The sequence below is a fragment of the Pinus tabuliformis genome, chromosome 2_1 (genome assembly GCF_031772625.1).
Source record: "Pinus tabuliformis cultivar Carrire ecotype Pingquan chromosome 2_1, CPIR1, whole genome shotgun sequence".
Classification (NCBI taxonomy): domain Eukaryota; kingdom Viridiplantae; phylum Streptophyta; class Pinopsida; order Pinales; family Pinaceae; genus Pinus; species Pinus tabuliformis.
The window spans coordinates 66,508,969-66,525,999 of record NC_142299.1 but is presented as its reverse complement, the minus strand read 5'-3'; the positions used below and the strand labels follow the sequence as shown (position 1 = coordinate 66,525,999).

At 33.9% G+C, this 17,031-nt stretch overlaps 1 protein-coding gene across 1 annotated transcript in view; it reads right to left on the bottom strand.

Moving 5' to 3' along the window:
- Positions 1-5,254: 5,254 nt before the first annotated feature.
- The window catches only part of LOC149198800 (regulator of nonsense transcripts 1 homolog), a 32,645-nt gene continuing 20,868 nt past the window's right edge, over positions 5,255-17,031 (bottom strand). The window contains exons 14-29 of the mRNA XM_089402164.1: positions 14,472-14,614; positions 14,305-14,376; positions 14,015-14,143; positions 13,337-13,492; positions 13,050-13,163; positions 12,855-12,953; positions 12,693-12,770; positions 12,381-12,515; positions 12,191-12,265; positions 11,980-12,082; positions 11,406-11,785; positions 11,237-11,299; positions 11,061-11,132; positions 10,832-10,963; positions 6,155-6,262; positions 5,255-6,063 (exon numbers count right to left, since the gene is read on the bottom strand). Coding sequence (XP_089258290.1) covers positions 5,929-6,063; positions 6,155-6,262; positions 10,832-10,963; positions 11,061-11,132; positions 11,237-11,299; positions 11,406-11,785; positions 11,980-12,082; positions 12,191-12,265; positions 12,381-12,515; positions 12,693-12,770; positions 12,855-12,953; positions 13,050-13,163; positions 13,337-13,492; positions 14,015-14,143; positions 14,305-14,376; positions 14,472-14,614 — 1,994 coding nt within the window. The 3' untranslated portion in view covers positions 5,255-5,928. The remainder of the gene's footprint in view (positions 6,064-6,154; positions 6,263-10,831; positions 10,964-11,060; positions 11,133-11,236; positions 11,300-11,405; positions 11,786-11,979; positions 12,083-12,190; positions 12,266-12,380; positions 12,516-12,692; positions 12,771-12,854; positions 12,954-13,049; positions 13,164-13,336; positions 13,493-14,014; positions 14,144-14,304; positions 14,377-14,471; positions 14,615-17,031) is intronic.

The following is a 17,031-nucleotide window of genomic DNA, read 5'->3' as shown; positions in this document are numbered from 1 at the left end:
GACATTGGATAAACCAACGCTCCCTGTGTGTTTCGTGACATGGACTAACCACTTTTCATGGATCCTTATCTCTGGTGATGCTATCGTTGACTAACACCTTTAGGTTTTGGTCTAATGGTAATCGTGATTCACAACAGGGTCACAAATATGAAAATCTATATTCTATTCGTAAAATTTGTGAAAAATGTCGACCAATTCATAAACATAAACAAGCTATGATAATTTGTTTTAATCCAAAACATAATCAAAAACAAGATAATCCTCTTCTAAAATAAAGAACTTCTGTAATCTAAACTTGTAATGATTGCCCATAGTCCATGAGTTTCTAGATCTTGGAAATTATATACTTCTACAAAATCATAAGACAATGAAATAATTCATTATCCTTATCACTCAATATGTATGGATCTCAAACAATTCAAAATTATAATTTGAAAGCCCTTTGAGAATGGAATTTGAAAGCCCTTTGAGAATGGAATTTGAAAACTCTAGAACTACAATTTTATTTGTGTTATTGGAGTGTAAAAGTTTCAAAACTACATCGAAGATTAGAGGAACTAGGGTTACAACGCTATTAAGGTTATTGAAATCTAAATCTCAAGAGCTACACATCTACTAGGGTTAGAAGAACTCTACTTAAGGCAACAGTTATTTTCGTAAGAAGAGCTTCTACCCTCCCAGAAGAGCTTCTACCCTCCTACGTCTACTATGGTTCGAGGAACTCTACTTAGGGTAACCATTATTTCAAGAGAATAATCTCAAGAGCTACACATCTACTAGGGTTAGAAGAACTCTACTTAAGGCCACCATTATTTTCGTAAGAAGAGCTTCTACCTTACTACCTCCTTACTACCTCTACTATAGCTCGAGGAACTCTACTTAGAGTAACCATTATTTCAAGAGAAAATATTTCTACATTGCTTTTGGGGTAAACCATTATCTAAAAAGAACAAAAAAAAAATAGAACTCTACTAGGGTTACTAGACTCTCAAAGCACAAGAACTAAAACTCTACTAAGAATACTGATATTTGAGAGCAACTCAATAACTACATATATACTATGATAGTAGAATCTGAAAGAAAATCAAACTACACCTTCATTGTGATTACTAGAATCTGAAAACAACTCAAACTACATCGCCATTAGGATTACTAAAATATGAGAGAAAGTTTAAAAAAACCTACAACTCTATTAAGGTTAAAAAACCTCGACTTATCTTCATTTTTATTCTCAAAAGAAATACTTTTATAATTATTAAGAACTTCAAATTCTTCGGCGTAAATCACAAGATAAATCATTTGTCAACGCGTTTCGAACCAACTAGTGTGGTTCATCGTCAGGACAAGTTGAAGAAACAGATCCAACTTAGCAAGTATAATCTGAGCATAGACTCCAACGGCTATCTTGACTGACGGCTAATTTTGACTTTAAGACCAGAGTCAAGATTTAATGGAAATTAGTTAAATTATGTGAATATATAAATATAAATTAATTTAAAAGTTGTTAAAGGTTAGTTAAAAAGATATTGTTTAATAATTAAAAATTATAATTCGTATCTATATAGATATAGATATATATACAAAAGTTAGTTAGAAACTTATTGGAATGAGAAAATAATTTAAAAATAAAAATTGAAATATACATAAAAAATAATATTATAAAGTTTAATTAAAAAATAAAATTAATAATAATAGATTAAAAAAATTAATAATAATAATAATAATTAAAAATTGAATAAATAAATTAATGAATGAATCAAGCGAGCGACATATTCAGAACATTATGTTTGAGCAACATATTCAGAACATTATGTTTGAGCAAGCGACATGAAATATGTTTTATGTGTAATAGGTCAGAACATTATGTTTGAGCAACATATTCAGAACATTATGTTTGAGCAAGCGACATGAAATATGTTTTATGTGTAATAGGTTATGATGTTCATATTATGTATGTATTAAATTTTGATGTTAACAACATTTCCATAATTATAAAATATAAATGTTCAATTATAAAATATAGGTGTAATTAATAAATTTTAATAATTATTAATATTGATTATTAAAATATAATTTTAACCATTATTATTAGAATATTCCTGAAATATGTTGGAAAATATAAATGTTAAAATATAAGTATAAATAATGAATTTTAATAATTATTAAAATATAATTTTAACCATTATTATTAGAATATTCATAAAATAGAAATATTCATGAAATATGTTGGATATGTAAATATGTTTTAATGTTAATATTATGTATATTCATGAATATTTTTTTATGAAATATGTAAATGGTTTTGATGTTAATATTATGTATATTCACGAATATTTTTTTATGAGATGTCTAAATATTCATGAAATAAGTTAGATATGTAAATAGGTTTTGATAGGTTTTAATGTTAATATTATGTATATATTTTTTATGAAATATCTAAATATTCCTGAAATAAGTTAGATATGTAAATAGGTTTTGATGTTAATATTATATATGTATGTTAATATTATGTATATATTAAATTTTGATGTTATTAAAAATAGATGATTTATAAATATTAATATTGATGTGTAATTAAAAATGGATGATTTAGCCTAACCATTATTAACATTTCCATTTCCATAATTTCCATGATTGTAATCTCTCGTATCCATAAAACCATTATTAAAACCATTATTAGCATTTCCATTTCCATAATTGTAATCTCTCGTATCCATAAAACCATTATAAATGTAATTTATGTGGCATCCATAAACCATAATTATTTCATTATTAGTTCTGGATTTGGATTTTCATCTTTGTTGTATACGCTTTTAGGAGAAGAAAGTCCATGGATATAACTCTTCCTCTGTAAGGAATAAATGTAGCCTGCTCGTGTCCACTCCAAAGATGTTCCGTGTTATTTTCTTAAACAAAATGCTTAAAACAATTCATTATCTACTCAGATAAATATAGCCAGACCTGTGTTCACTCCAAGAATGTTTCATAACGATTATCTATTCCAAAATAATTTTGAATCCACCTTGATTTATTTGTTATATTTGTTTTGGAAGTAGTTTGATATATTTTTTATCTACTAATGTATATAACTTTGTTGTCATAATAACCAGATCTTCCCATGCTAATAAACATTAAAAAATAGTAAAATACAATAAGAAAATAAATAAATAAATAGTAAAATACAATATTGAATCCACCTTGATTTATTTGCTATATTTGTTTTGGAAATAGTTTGATATATTTTTTATCTACTAATGTATATATAACTTTGTTGTCATAATAATCAGATCTTCCCATGCTAATAAACATTAAAAAATAGCAAAATACAATAAGAAAATAAATAAAAAATAGTAAAATACAATAAGATAATAAATAGTAAATTATTGTTATATTTGTTTGGGAAGTTGTTTGTTATATTTTGAATTTACTAATGTATATAACTTTGTTGTTATGATAATCAGATCTCCCATATTGAAAGTTAAATATAATAAGATAATAAATAATAAAATGTAACTTTGTTGCCATGATAATCAGATCTCCCATATTGATAAACAATATAAAATAGTAAAATACAATAAGATAATAAATAGTAAAATGCAATGAGATAATATAACCACCAAATAGTAAAATGCAATAAGATTATGGATAAAAACGTTAAAATAATAAAATAAAGACAATAAACATTGTTTTAAATGCAATATGATAACAGAACCACCATAGAGATGACAAACTTACCATTAAAAAAACGTTAAAATAGTTAACATGATAAAATCAAAACAATAGAGTTTGGCTGAATAATGAGATGATACATTAAAAAATAGCTAAATCTAATGAAGTAATAAAATTAACAACAAATTAGATGAGACAAAAATAGCAGCAACAATACATTCAATTAACATATCCATTTTTTATGATCTAACATATCCACTTTTTATGATCCACAAATGTGTGGACACACCTTGCTATGTAAGATGTTTATTTAAAAAAAAAATTCACATCTTCTGCATATTAAAAAACGATTAATAAAATCAAAACAAACAATAAACTTGTGGATGAATAATAAGATGATACATTAAAAAATAGCTAAATGTAATAACGTAATAAATCTAACAACAAATTAAAAAATATCTGAATGTAACAAAAAGTATAAAAATTAACACAGATTAAAATTAAATAATATCTAAATGTAACAAAAAGTATAACAAATTATTAAAAAATATATATGAATGTAACAAAAAGTATAAAAATTAACACAGACAGATTAAAATTAGATAATATCTAAATGTAACAAAAAGTATAAAAATTAACAAAGACAGATTAAAATTAGATAATATCTAAATGTAACTAAGTATAAAAATTAGAGATTAAAATTGGATGAGATGAGACAAAAATAGCAGCAACCAGACATTCAATTAACATATCCATTTTTTAGGATCCGCAAATGTGTGGACACACCTTGCTAAGTAAGACGTTTATTTAAAAAAAATAAAAATAATCACATCTGCACAGTAAAAAAACATAAAATAGTTAAAATAATAAAATCAAAACAATAAACTTTGGGTTGAATAATGAGATTATACATTATAAAATAATAAAATCAACAACAAATTAAAAAATATCTAAATGTAACGAAGTATAAAAATTAACACAGACAGATTAAAATTAAATTAAAAAATATCTAAATGTAACGAAGTCTAAATATTAACACAGACAGATTAAAATTAAATTAAAATTAGATGAGAGAAAAGTAGCACCAAAAAGATATTCAATTAACATATCCATTTTTTATGATCCACAAATGTGTGGACACAACTTGCTATGTAAGATATTTATTTGAAAAAATAAAAATATTCACATCTTCTGTAAATAAAAAACAGACAACGACATACCAAATTCATTATAATATTAACATATGGACATACCAGATTCATTATAATATTAACATACCAAATTCATTATAATATTAACATATGGACATACCAGATTCATTATAATATTAACATATCAACATACCAGATTCATTATTAATATTAGCGAAAATGTGTGGACACACACCTTGCTTGTAAGATGTTTACTTAAAAAAATAAAAATATTCACATTTTCTGTGAAGTAAAAAACGACAAAAAGACATGACGACATACCAGATTCATTATAATATTAATGAATATCGACATACCAGATTCATTATAATATTAGCAAAAATATTAGGCGTTAAAAACGCACACACCAAAAACTAAAAACTGAATCATGTGCATCACATAAATTGGAATATGATTTCCATTTATTTAAACATACTATAACGTCCCGTTTTGCCTTTTGGAAGGCTACAAGCTTACCAATCTTAAAGTAGCAATGTCACGACTATATATCCATTAGAAAATCACCCGACCCTATCAACATCCGACAACCCAACAACGAATTTCAAACTCAACTTCATGTCCAATTATGATACAATCCCTTTGATAATAGTGACATGGTTGCCAATAGATGCTTTCAACTTAGGCATGCCCTGCACATCAGCCAGTAGTACTTTCAAATCAATAATTTTCAACTAAATACAATTATAAATGGCCAAGGGTATTGACAATGTACCAAAACTCTGGAAATGGCCAACAATTCTCTACAAGTTGCCCCGTTGAATTTGAATTTGAAGTTGTCTGTATGTTGTTAACCCGATCAAATGACCCAATTACTACACTCGTAAATTTTGAAAATTGTATCACCAGCGCAACTCTGTGTACAATACATTCAAGGCACCCACTATTCGAATGGTGCAAGAAGTTGTTGCAGTCCAACATGGTTAGTCTCTGAGACAAAAAAATCTCGTTCAACCGATCATGAACCTGTACACCAGCCTTGAAATAGGGGCACCCTAATTTGGCCAACCGACACACAGTGCAATTAAAATCCATATTAGTTCAAAGCATATCAACCATTATAACGTGGTCTCTGATTATGAAGACCCTGTTGCTGTACTTGTTGTTGCACTTGTTGTTGGGCTTGTTGATTGAGCGTATGTGTATATTGTGTAAATGGTTGTGGATACAATGGATTCATTGGTCCCTGACAATACATCCAAAACAACATTTAATAATTATTTTTCAACACCAATCCCTGGCGAATCCCTTCCAATATAATTATAAAATACAATTACCTGAGATTGAAGTGGTCCACCTAGCCCAAAATGAGATGGCTCATCTTGTGCACGGTCATTGAATCCAACTTGAGTAAACAAACCTTGCGAGCCATGCGGTATATAATCCTGTATGAGGAATTGTGAAATCAAAAGGTATGTATGAGGAATTGTGAAATCAAAAGGTATAAAATCAAACAGGTGGAATGCCCAAATTTAAGCATTTGATTTATCATTAAAGCATATTTTCATAAATATAAATAAATAAATAAATTAAGACAAATTTTGAATTTAGCTCATGCAACTACATGTTTATCTACATGTTTATCGAGCATCGAGATCTCAAGACAATTAAACATCGCAATAAACTTATAATAGTTCACATCCCTTATTGCGAGTAGTCGAGTTAATGTTTTTTTCTTTATTATCTCTCGATGAGGGCGCTACTATATATAATATAGAATATTATATATAGGGCGTGATGAGCATGACTTGTTCATTCCCACCCAGTTGACATCCCTTGTTGCGAGTAGTCGAGTTAATGTTTTCTTTATTATCTCTCGATGAGGGCGCTTCTCATCCTCCCCCCAAATCTACTATAGAATATTATATATAGGGCGTGATGAGCATGACTTGTTCATTTCCACCCAAAATGTGGTGTGGGCCGCTAACAGGCCTGTTCATGTCTTGTTCATGTCTCGTCCATTTCCACCCAAAATGTGGTGTGGGCCGCTAACAGGCCTGTTCATGTCTTGTTCATGTCTCGTCTGCCTGCGTGTTCATGTCTGCCCTAGTTGAAGTACATGACCATCCTCAATTCCCAATTGAAATACATGGCCATCTGCGTGTTCATGTCTGCCCTAGTTGAAGTACATGACCATCCTCAATTCCCAATTGAAATACATGGCCATCTGCGTGTTCATGTCTGCCCTAGTTGAAGTACATGACCATCCTCAATTCCCAATTGAAATACATGGCCATCTGCGTGTTCGTGTTCATGTCTGCCCTAGTTGAAGTACATGACCATCCTCAATTCCGAATTGAAATACATGGCCATCTGCGTGTTCGTGTTCATGTCTGCCCTAGTTGAAGTACATGACCATCCTCAATTCCGAATTGAAATACATGGCCATCTGCGTGTTCGTGTTCATGTCTGCCCTAGTTGAAGTACATGACCATCCTCAATTCCCAACTGAAATACATGGCCATCTGCGCGTTCGTGTTCATGTCTGCCCTAGTTGAAGTACATGACCATCCTCAATTCCCGATTGAAATACATGGCCATCCCCATGGCCATTCCCAGTTGAAGTACATGGGTTGTAGTTGAAGTACATGGATTGTAGTTGAGGGAGATGAATACCGTCCCTAAATTTTTATACATGGGTTGTAGTTGAGGGAGATGAATACCGTCCCTAAATTCTTATTCATGGGTTGTAGTTGAGGGAGATGAATACCGTCCCTAAATTCTTATTCATGGGTTGTAGTTGAGGGAGATGAATACCGTCCCTAAATTCTTATTTATGGGTTGTAGTTGAGGGAGATGAATACATGGCCATCCCCATGGCCATTCCCAGTTGAAGTACATGGGTTGTAGTTGAAGTACATGGGTTGTAGTTGAGGGAGATGAATACCGTCCCTAAATTTTTATACATGGGTTGTAGTTGAGGGAGATGAATACCGTCCCTAAATTCTTATTTATGGGTTGTAGTTGAGGGAGATGAATACCGTCCCTAAATTCTTATTCATGGGTTGTAGTTGAGGGAGATTCATGGGTTGTAGTTGAGGGAGATGAATACCGTCCCTAAATTCTTATTCATGGGTTGTAGTTGAGGGAGATGAATACCGTCCCTAAATTCTTATTCATCCGAACATATTAGATGATGCTAATTGCTAATAGTAAAAGTTATAACTAGTAGTTGGCACACATGAGAATCATTCATATTAGATCATGCTAATAGTAAGGTTATAACTAGTGGTTGGCACACATGAGAATCATTCATATTAGATCATACTAATAGTAAGGTTATAACTAGTGGTTGGCACACATGAGAATCATTCATATTAGATCATACTAATAGTAAGGTTTCCTAGTTGAAGTACATGGGTTGTAGTTGAGGGAGATGAATACCGTCCCTAAATTCTCCCTAAATTCTTATTCATCTAATATGCTAATTGCTAATAGTAAAAGTTATAACTAGTAGTTGGCACACATGAGAATCATTCATATTAGATCATGCTAATAGTAAGGTTATAACTAGTGGTTGGCACACATGAGAATCATTCATATTAGATCATACTAATAGTAAGGTTATAACTAGTGGTTGGCACACATGAGAATCATTCATATTAGATCATACTAATAGTAAGGTTTCCTAGTTGAAGTACATGGGTTGTAGTTGAGGGAGATGAATACCGTCCCTAAATTCTCCCTAAATTCTTATTCATCCGAGCATATTAGATCATGCTAATAGTAAAAGTTATAACTAGTGGTTGGCACACATGAGAATCATTCATAAATTCTCCCTAAATTCTTATTCATCCGAGCATATTAGATCATGCTAATAGTAAAAGTTATAACTAGTGGTTGGCACACATGAGAATCATTCATATTAGATCATGCTAATAGTAAGGTTATAACTAGTGGTTGGCATGAGAATCATTCATATTAGATCATACTAATAGTAAGGTTATAACTAGTGGATGGCACGCATGAGAATCATTCATCACTGTATATGAGACCATGTTAGTGATCTAGGAAAGTGTATATCGGAAGACGACAATTAAATATCAAGATCTCAATGTCAAGAGAATGATTAGCGTGCACTTGCTACTTGAATAGCAAAAGTCATTCAATGGAGTAAAATGAGTGTGCACTTGCTACTTATATAGTAAAAGTCATTCAATGGAGTAAAATAGGGCGGAAAAAAATGTCATGAGAATGATAAGTGTGCACATGCTACTTGAATAGCAAAAGTCATTCAATGGAGTAAAATAGGGAGAAAAAATGTCATGAGAATGATAATACTTGAATAGCAAGTCATTCCCAGGATTAAAATAGAGGGGAAAAAATAGGGTGCTCTCCGATCACTCCACCTAGTAACATGAAAATAAGACATGTTTGCTACTCTTAATACATGAAAAAAATGTGGTGTACTTGTTACTTTATCAGCCAATAAGCACCAAGTTATGAGAATGACATGGACATGAAAATAAGACATGTTTGCTACTCTCAATACAAGAAAAAAATGTGGTGTACTTGTTACTTTATCAGCGAATAAGCACCAAGTTATGAGAATGACATGGGAATAACGAGTGTGTACTCGTTACCTAGTAGCATGATTCGCTACCAAGTTATGAGAATGACATGGGAATAACGAGTGTGTACTCGTTACCTAGTAGCATGAAAATCAGACATGTTTGCTACTCTCAATGCATGAGAATAAGAAAAAAATACCTAGTAGCTTGAAAATAGACATGTTTGCTACTCTCAATACATGAGAATAAGAAAAAAATGTGATGTACTAAATAAGACATGTTTGCTCCTCTCAATACATGAGAATAAGAAAAGAAAACATGTTTGCTACTCTCAATACATGAGAATAAGAAAAAAATGTGATGTACTAAATAAGACATGTTTGCTCCTCTCAATACATGAGAATAAGAAAAGAAAAAAGTGATAAGCACCAAGTTATGAGAATGACATGGGAATAACGAGGGAATAACGAGAGGGAATAACGAGTGTGTACTCGTTACCTAGTAGCATGAAAATCAGACATGTTTGCTACTCTCAATGCATGAGAATAAGAAAAAAATACCTAGTAGCATGAAAATAGACATGTTTGCTACTCTCAATACATGAGAATAAGAAAGTTATGAGAATGACATGGGAATAACGAGGGAATAACGAGTGTGTACTCGTTACCTAGTAGCATGAAAATCAGACATGTTTGCTACTCTCAATGCATGAGAATAAGAAAAAAATACCTAGTAGCATGAAAATAGACATGTTTGCTACTCTCAATACATGAGAATAAGAAAAAAATGTGATGTACTAAATAAGACATGTTTGCTCCTCTCAATACATGAGAATAAGAAAAGAAAAAAGTGGTGTACTTTCGTTATTCGAATCAACTCACTTCATTTCACTTCATTTCATCTAAGTAGGATGATTACTAAAAAGCTAACCCAACTTAACCTCAACTCATCTCACCTCCATCCAACTATAATGATTGCTAAAAAGCTCATTAGTTTACCTCTACATACCCTTACTAAAAAACAAACACTAGCCACAACCCCTACCCCCTAGGAATGTAACTTGGACGCAATAACTATGCAATAATTAACTCGACTCAATGATAACACAAGGAAAGGACAATCATGTCTCGTTGATATAAAACGAGACTCTTAAAAAAAAGGAGCAAAAATGGAATTGCTAAACAATTGGAAGAAAAACACGTTTGCCACAACAGATATCACACTTTGATACATCAAAATAAGAGAAATTGTTCAAGCGCAAGAGGGTAAAAGAGTACTAGACATGATAAAAGAATACTACCAAACAGTCTAGAAACTAATCACCTAGAGGGCAGAGATACATCACAATAACAAGAAATTGTCACTTTGATACATCAAAGTAAGAAGAAATTGTTCAAGCAACATGGAGTAAGATATAAGACATGCAGTTAAGAAATTAGTCACCTGAGAGATTAAATCATTGCCACTATTTGAAACTGAGTACCCGCTTTGCGACGTGTGATTCAAAAAGTCCCCGGGGAAAGCACCTTGTGTCCCTTGTGTGACATACTCGACCCCATATCCAGGTTGTGATGCCTATTAAAATGTCAAAAGTGAGAATTTGCTTCCTAATATAGCTTAACCTAGTTAGCAAACTATCTAATAAATCTGAACCAAAAAATTAAATGTTTACCTGAGTGGAATATTCTGCTACATTGTAAGCCACGTGTGACCCTTGACTCTTGAAATCTTCACCAAGAAAGTCCTGCATAAGAAGATTCATTTCCACTCATTTTTCTGCAGCCAGTTTGTAAATATAAAGTTCCAATATGCAGACCATTCATTAGAAAAAAAGCGCTGAAATCATACCTGAGACATTTCCCCAAGAGAAAAGCCATCCCTTAAGCTTTGACTTAGTCCTTGATTGGGCAACTATATGTAATAACAAATGGCAAATTAAATCCCATATGCAAAAATTCGAACGTTTTAAATAAATAGTAAATACGCCTTCTCAGATGAGGGAATGTGAGGATAATACCTGAGTTAACAGTGCAGTCTGAGACAGTGGACCGCCAACTAATGTTTGACTAGCGGGATTTTCAAGACCAGCAAAGTTGAAACCAGATCCTAGACTTCCAAGTGCTTGACGTGATCCTTGGTGGTGTGATAAATGTCCACCAATGGGACCACCGGCACTTCCCCGTCCGGCCCCAAATCCTCTGTTACCTGTCTGTGGCCCTTGAGGAACACCTATTGGTCCATGGACACCACCCCTTGAGGGAATAGCATATGGCTGGCTAAGTGGTGCTCCATGGAATGGTGGAAGAGGAACACGTGTAATGGGAAATGCTGTCGAGTGCATGCCAGATTTTGGATTACCATTTGGTGGCAGCTGCCCAAACGGCATGTATGAATTGCCTGCACAACACACGCATTACCATTGGAGGAACTCAAAATGAGAGTTTTGGTAAGAAGATTTCAGTTAAGAGCTTGATCGTTCACAAATAGCATCCAACACAGAAATAAAAGACCCCTCCTCATTCGATAATGTGTACAGTAACATTTCCCACCAAACCCCAGAAGGGAAAAAAATATAGATCGAACTAGATTACCTCTTGCACGAGCACCTCTTTTATCGTTAACAATGCCACCCACAAAACTATCACCGGCATTTGGTAACCCACTTCCAGGGAAAATTCTCCGATCGTTATAAATCTGCTATCATCCATGTTGAGGTCAAGGCTTACAAATTAATATCATTTAAACAATGAGTATATGTACTAAATAAAATACGATATTCATATTTTATAATGATATGCATACCTTCTTCGGTTTCTGAAATTGGACCATGCTCTGTTTCAAATTGTTCAGTGGCCCTTCCACTAAACATTCGTTTTCCTAGAGACAAGACAACCAACATTACAAAAATATTTTTACGAGCATAAAGCATTATAGAAAAATAGTTGCAATACCAAGCACTATATTTTTAAACAACAAACACAAATGGGAATACCTTATAGTGAGAGAGCAATCCATTCCAAAGTGGCTGCTTGCTTAAAACCTTTGGATTGCCTAAAATGACTATGCCATAGCGAGCTCTTGTAAGTGCAACATTCAACCTTCGAGGGTCATTCAGAAATCCAATACCCTGAAAACATGTATTACAATTAACCTCCACATCTCAGATATTATTCGTTAATTGTCAAACTCAATCTTCACAGAAAGTACAAATTTTTGAGTACGATGTATTCTATCTATATACCCCAAAAAACACAGATACAGAGTAAATGCCTTCAAAATTTCCAAAGAATGTGAACCTTCATACCTGATGCTCATTGCTTCTCACGCAGGAAAGTATTATGTGATCCTTTTCGCGACCTTGAAAAGAATCGACGCTCGCAACCTACAAAGTGTGCAATTTGAAGTTACAGCTCGACACTAAGCTCAATTTTTAAAATCAAATTGTGTTACAAATGCAAAGTACTACCTCAATTTCCTTGTATAGTTGTTGCCGTAAGGCACCATTCCTGGCCATATGGTTAACGATGTAGGCTCTTTGTCCTTCATATGGCGTAATTACACCAATCTAATTTGAGACAACAAAGAATTACAAAAGTTTATGAAAGAATCTTGCAAATCCATACTTACATATATACAATGTTAAAAAAAAAAGGAATTATACCTGGCTGGGAATAACTCCACTCCTCAAAAATGTAGTCACAATCTTTTCAACATTCGCCGCCTCAGTCCTATTCAGGTATGACGTACCACTAGCACTGATCTCTTCTTGACCCATCTGAAATTATGAATTAGCAAAATCAGACAAGCATCACCCATGACTACGTTAACCCATAAGTTAGAATTAATCACAAAATCTTAAGCACAAGCATACTTGAACAGAAAAACAATGTTGGAAAATCAATAAAAATAATATAAATTCGCACAAAAGTACATGAATAAATGACCTACCTGTACGTAGAAAAACATGGGTCTATTTGGCACCGGCCATGGAAAATCAATTCCAGTTAGCTGTCTCTCATTAACAGTAACCCCGTTCTGAAGTGTACCTTCGTAAAAATTATTTGAAGGGAACTCTGATAGGGTTGGATGCATTCGATATTGAACCTACAAAAGACAAACGTTGAGTTTAAAAATTTGAAAAGATAAATTCATGCAGATCAAATACAGTTGTAAGTGAAGAGACATTGATTAGAAAATAGTGCAAAGACAAACAAATACCCTGAAAGTAAAAGACAAAAATACTAATCCCCAATGGTATTAATCTGCAGACCGAATGTATAGGCATGGACAAGTACTCTCTAGGAATGTTATAACCAAAACGATAACATGTATGGACCACTGATATAAAATATGCGTACTTTGCATGCTCCAGACAATTCCATCGACAAAAATATGAAAACAAGATTCAAAGCAACTATGATACATTCAAGCCAAAGTATACGACAATAACATAACATCAGAAGTCCGGACATCTCTATGAAGTTGGACAACTATTTTCAACAAAGTGCTTAGCAACCCAATTTAGCAAATTACAAGTGCACTTAGCTGCTTCCTAAATATGCATATAAAGAAAGCGTATTTGTGTGGCCATTTCAAACCAACCGAAAAAACAAATGATAATCTCACCTGTAACCTGAAAGGCTTGACACCCAATAGTACAAGACGCTCAAACAAAGATTGTGCAAGGCCAGCACGAGCTGCTTTCTTGCACATTATCACAGGACCCAATTGGCAATGATCCCCAACTAGCACCACCTAAATTTAACAACAAAACGACCAATTTGCTCGTCAATTCTGTATTATATTTGATATTGCAGAATAAATGGTTGGGATAGATAAGCACACATGACAGGAATCATTTTTTCGTTTCATAACATTTTTGGCAGCGACCCCTCAATGCTAGAATAGGTTATTACCTGCTTTGCTCCAAGAACTAAAGGAATAAGGCATTCCGGCTCGGTAGCTTGAGTAGACTCATCTATAAGGACCTGCACAATAACCCAACATTTCAGTTGATGGACCTGCAAAAAAATTCCTTCAAATACGCACTCTTCACACCTGCAACTCAGAACTTTAGTACTACCTGGCGAAACCTAAAATTAGATAGTCTAGGATCACCAGCACCAACACAAGTGCAGCAAATGACATCAGCACTCTGAGTTATTTCTCTTTCTGTCGCCCTCTTGAGGGCTTTGTACTTCTTTTCATCCGCACTTGAAAGCTCACCTGTAAAAACACGTTTGAAAATGCATCATTTTTAATAATTACCAAGTATACCAGAAAAATACATGGAACATTTCAATTAGTTTAAACTTGATCCACTGTAGTATTTTTCTTCACAAAACCAGATATTACAAAAGATTCCTCCTTGTGTGGTGTCAGTTTTTCTTCTCCTACCCATCATTCTTTTCTATATTCACAACACTCTGAATTTCCATTGTTGAGTCACTTTGAATCTATGCAAGGATTCCTCACTGGAATCCCATTGCAATATTCCCATTACAGCCCCGTCTGAGGCTCGAGTCATTCAACCCTTCAATTTCTCAACCCTTCTATTTCTCCTGGCCGACAGCCTAACCATCATCCTTTCCATTTCTCCTGGTCTCCAACCTAACATATTGGCCCTTCCATTTCTGCTGGCCTATGAACTAGCCCATCAGCCGTTCCATATTCCCAAGATTTCCCTTGCTACACATGCGGAATCTAATTAGACTGGTCATCTCAGGTCAAACTTCTAGTGTGTGAATTGCATGCGCTCAACAGACCAAGTATTCATGGGTTCCTTTATGACGAGTTTCGAAGGCCTGCAAAGTTCTTCCCCTGTTTGAGGGTCAAGGATACACTCATGTGTCTGTGCTCGCAGCAATCCCTGAATAAAGATGCCCCTTCCCATTGCAGGCTCCCTCTCCTCCCCATCCACACACCACCTTCACCTTCCTTCCTTCAACACATTACCCTCCCCAATATCAATTAACCCTCTGCTAATCATCCCTCCTCTTCAATTAATCACTGCAGCCTCACCTGAAAGTCACAAAAAGCGCAGGAAAGCTAAGACGCCAACAAAAACTCAGATTGCGGGAGCCCCAAGAGAAAAAATATACAATAATATAGCCACACTCTCTTACATGATCCCACCTATTACCCCAATCTCCAAAAATCTTATCATTGTTTCCTCCAACACAAGAACCATCTCTTTCTTGTCCAGCAGAACGGCATTTGTGTACAACTTTTTGTTTTCTCCCAAACCTTTTGCCATAACCCTTCCCCCATCATTCCAATATACCCTTCAAACTTGACCCTTGGTCAATGTTGTTCACCCATACGATCACCCTATTATATGATGTCCTTGAACAACCACCTGTCCAGATCACCTCTTCTTACCACATGTTTTGAGAGAAACAGACATACAACATAATGGGTCACCTCCAAAGAGCACAAGGTTTGCAAGTTTGTATTGGGTCACCTCCAAAGAGCACAAGGTTTTCCAGGAGTGAAGGATGTCCTCTCTCACCCACTTTGTTTGGAATATTCATAAGATAAGCTGTAATCCATTTTACAGAGAATACCCAACCTTAGATGGCTCCCTCCTTCACCATGTCTCTATATCCATCCTATTCATTAAGGATGCGTCCCTCCTAACTTTTACTCCAAAGAGTCTCTCTAGAGGTAGCTAGATAACCTTGCTAACTTTAATGATCTGACAATTGACCGTAAAACTATCTTCAAGATTATTAATCTTCAATGGCTCAAAGAGCGGCTTGCAGATCTCCATCTCTACTTTCATGAAAAAGAGATTCCGTTTACACTTATTTGGGTGTTTAGTTTTCTGGGACCCTGTCTATCATAACATATGGTTACATAGCCATTCTGGAGCAACAGTGTTTTCAACAACACTTTTAGGACATTAGACACAAGTTAGAAATTCTGGACAACATGACAACATTACCGCGGCTATGCATTTATATGGCTCCAAGGCTTGGGATCCAAGTCTGTTGAGACTCTATGCTCAAATACAAACGTGCAAAGAGGCAAACATACAGTAATTCACATACATACGAGACCTTTGCAACAGTGTTGCATTCACATCCAAGGTAACTCCAATCACAGGAAACACTCTCCTTGACACTGATTTATCTCTCAATAGAGCATCCTCCTCTGGGTAACATTCTGTATCTATATCTTACATATCATTTAGAACATCAATGCAATGTTCCATCAAAGGTTTCTTCACCTCAACCTCGAATGATATGAGAGATTTACCCATTGTTAGTACAAATCAGTAGATTAGCAACAAAGCCTCCTCATCCGGGGGCAGCACCTCCTCCGGGCACCTCAGTCGAGATCTTTCTTTTCAAGTTGCTAAAGGGTCCCTCCCTTCTAAAAGTAGTATCTTACTTTTTTCTTCGAGGATAGACACTAGATTCTTAAAGGATAGATATTCTTTTATAGATGCTGCATTCACGATACCACTATGTATTGTTTCTAATGTCCTATTTATGGACAATTGTTAGACATTAAAAAATTATCTTATCTCCTATCCATCTCTTTATTAGCAAATCTTAGAAGTCGCAGCAAAGCTTTAAAAAAAACATCCACCTAGATTTATTCTAAGCACATCCAAGAACTAACCCTGAGAGTTGAGA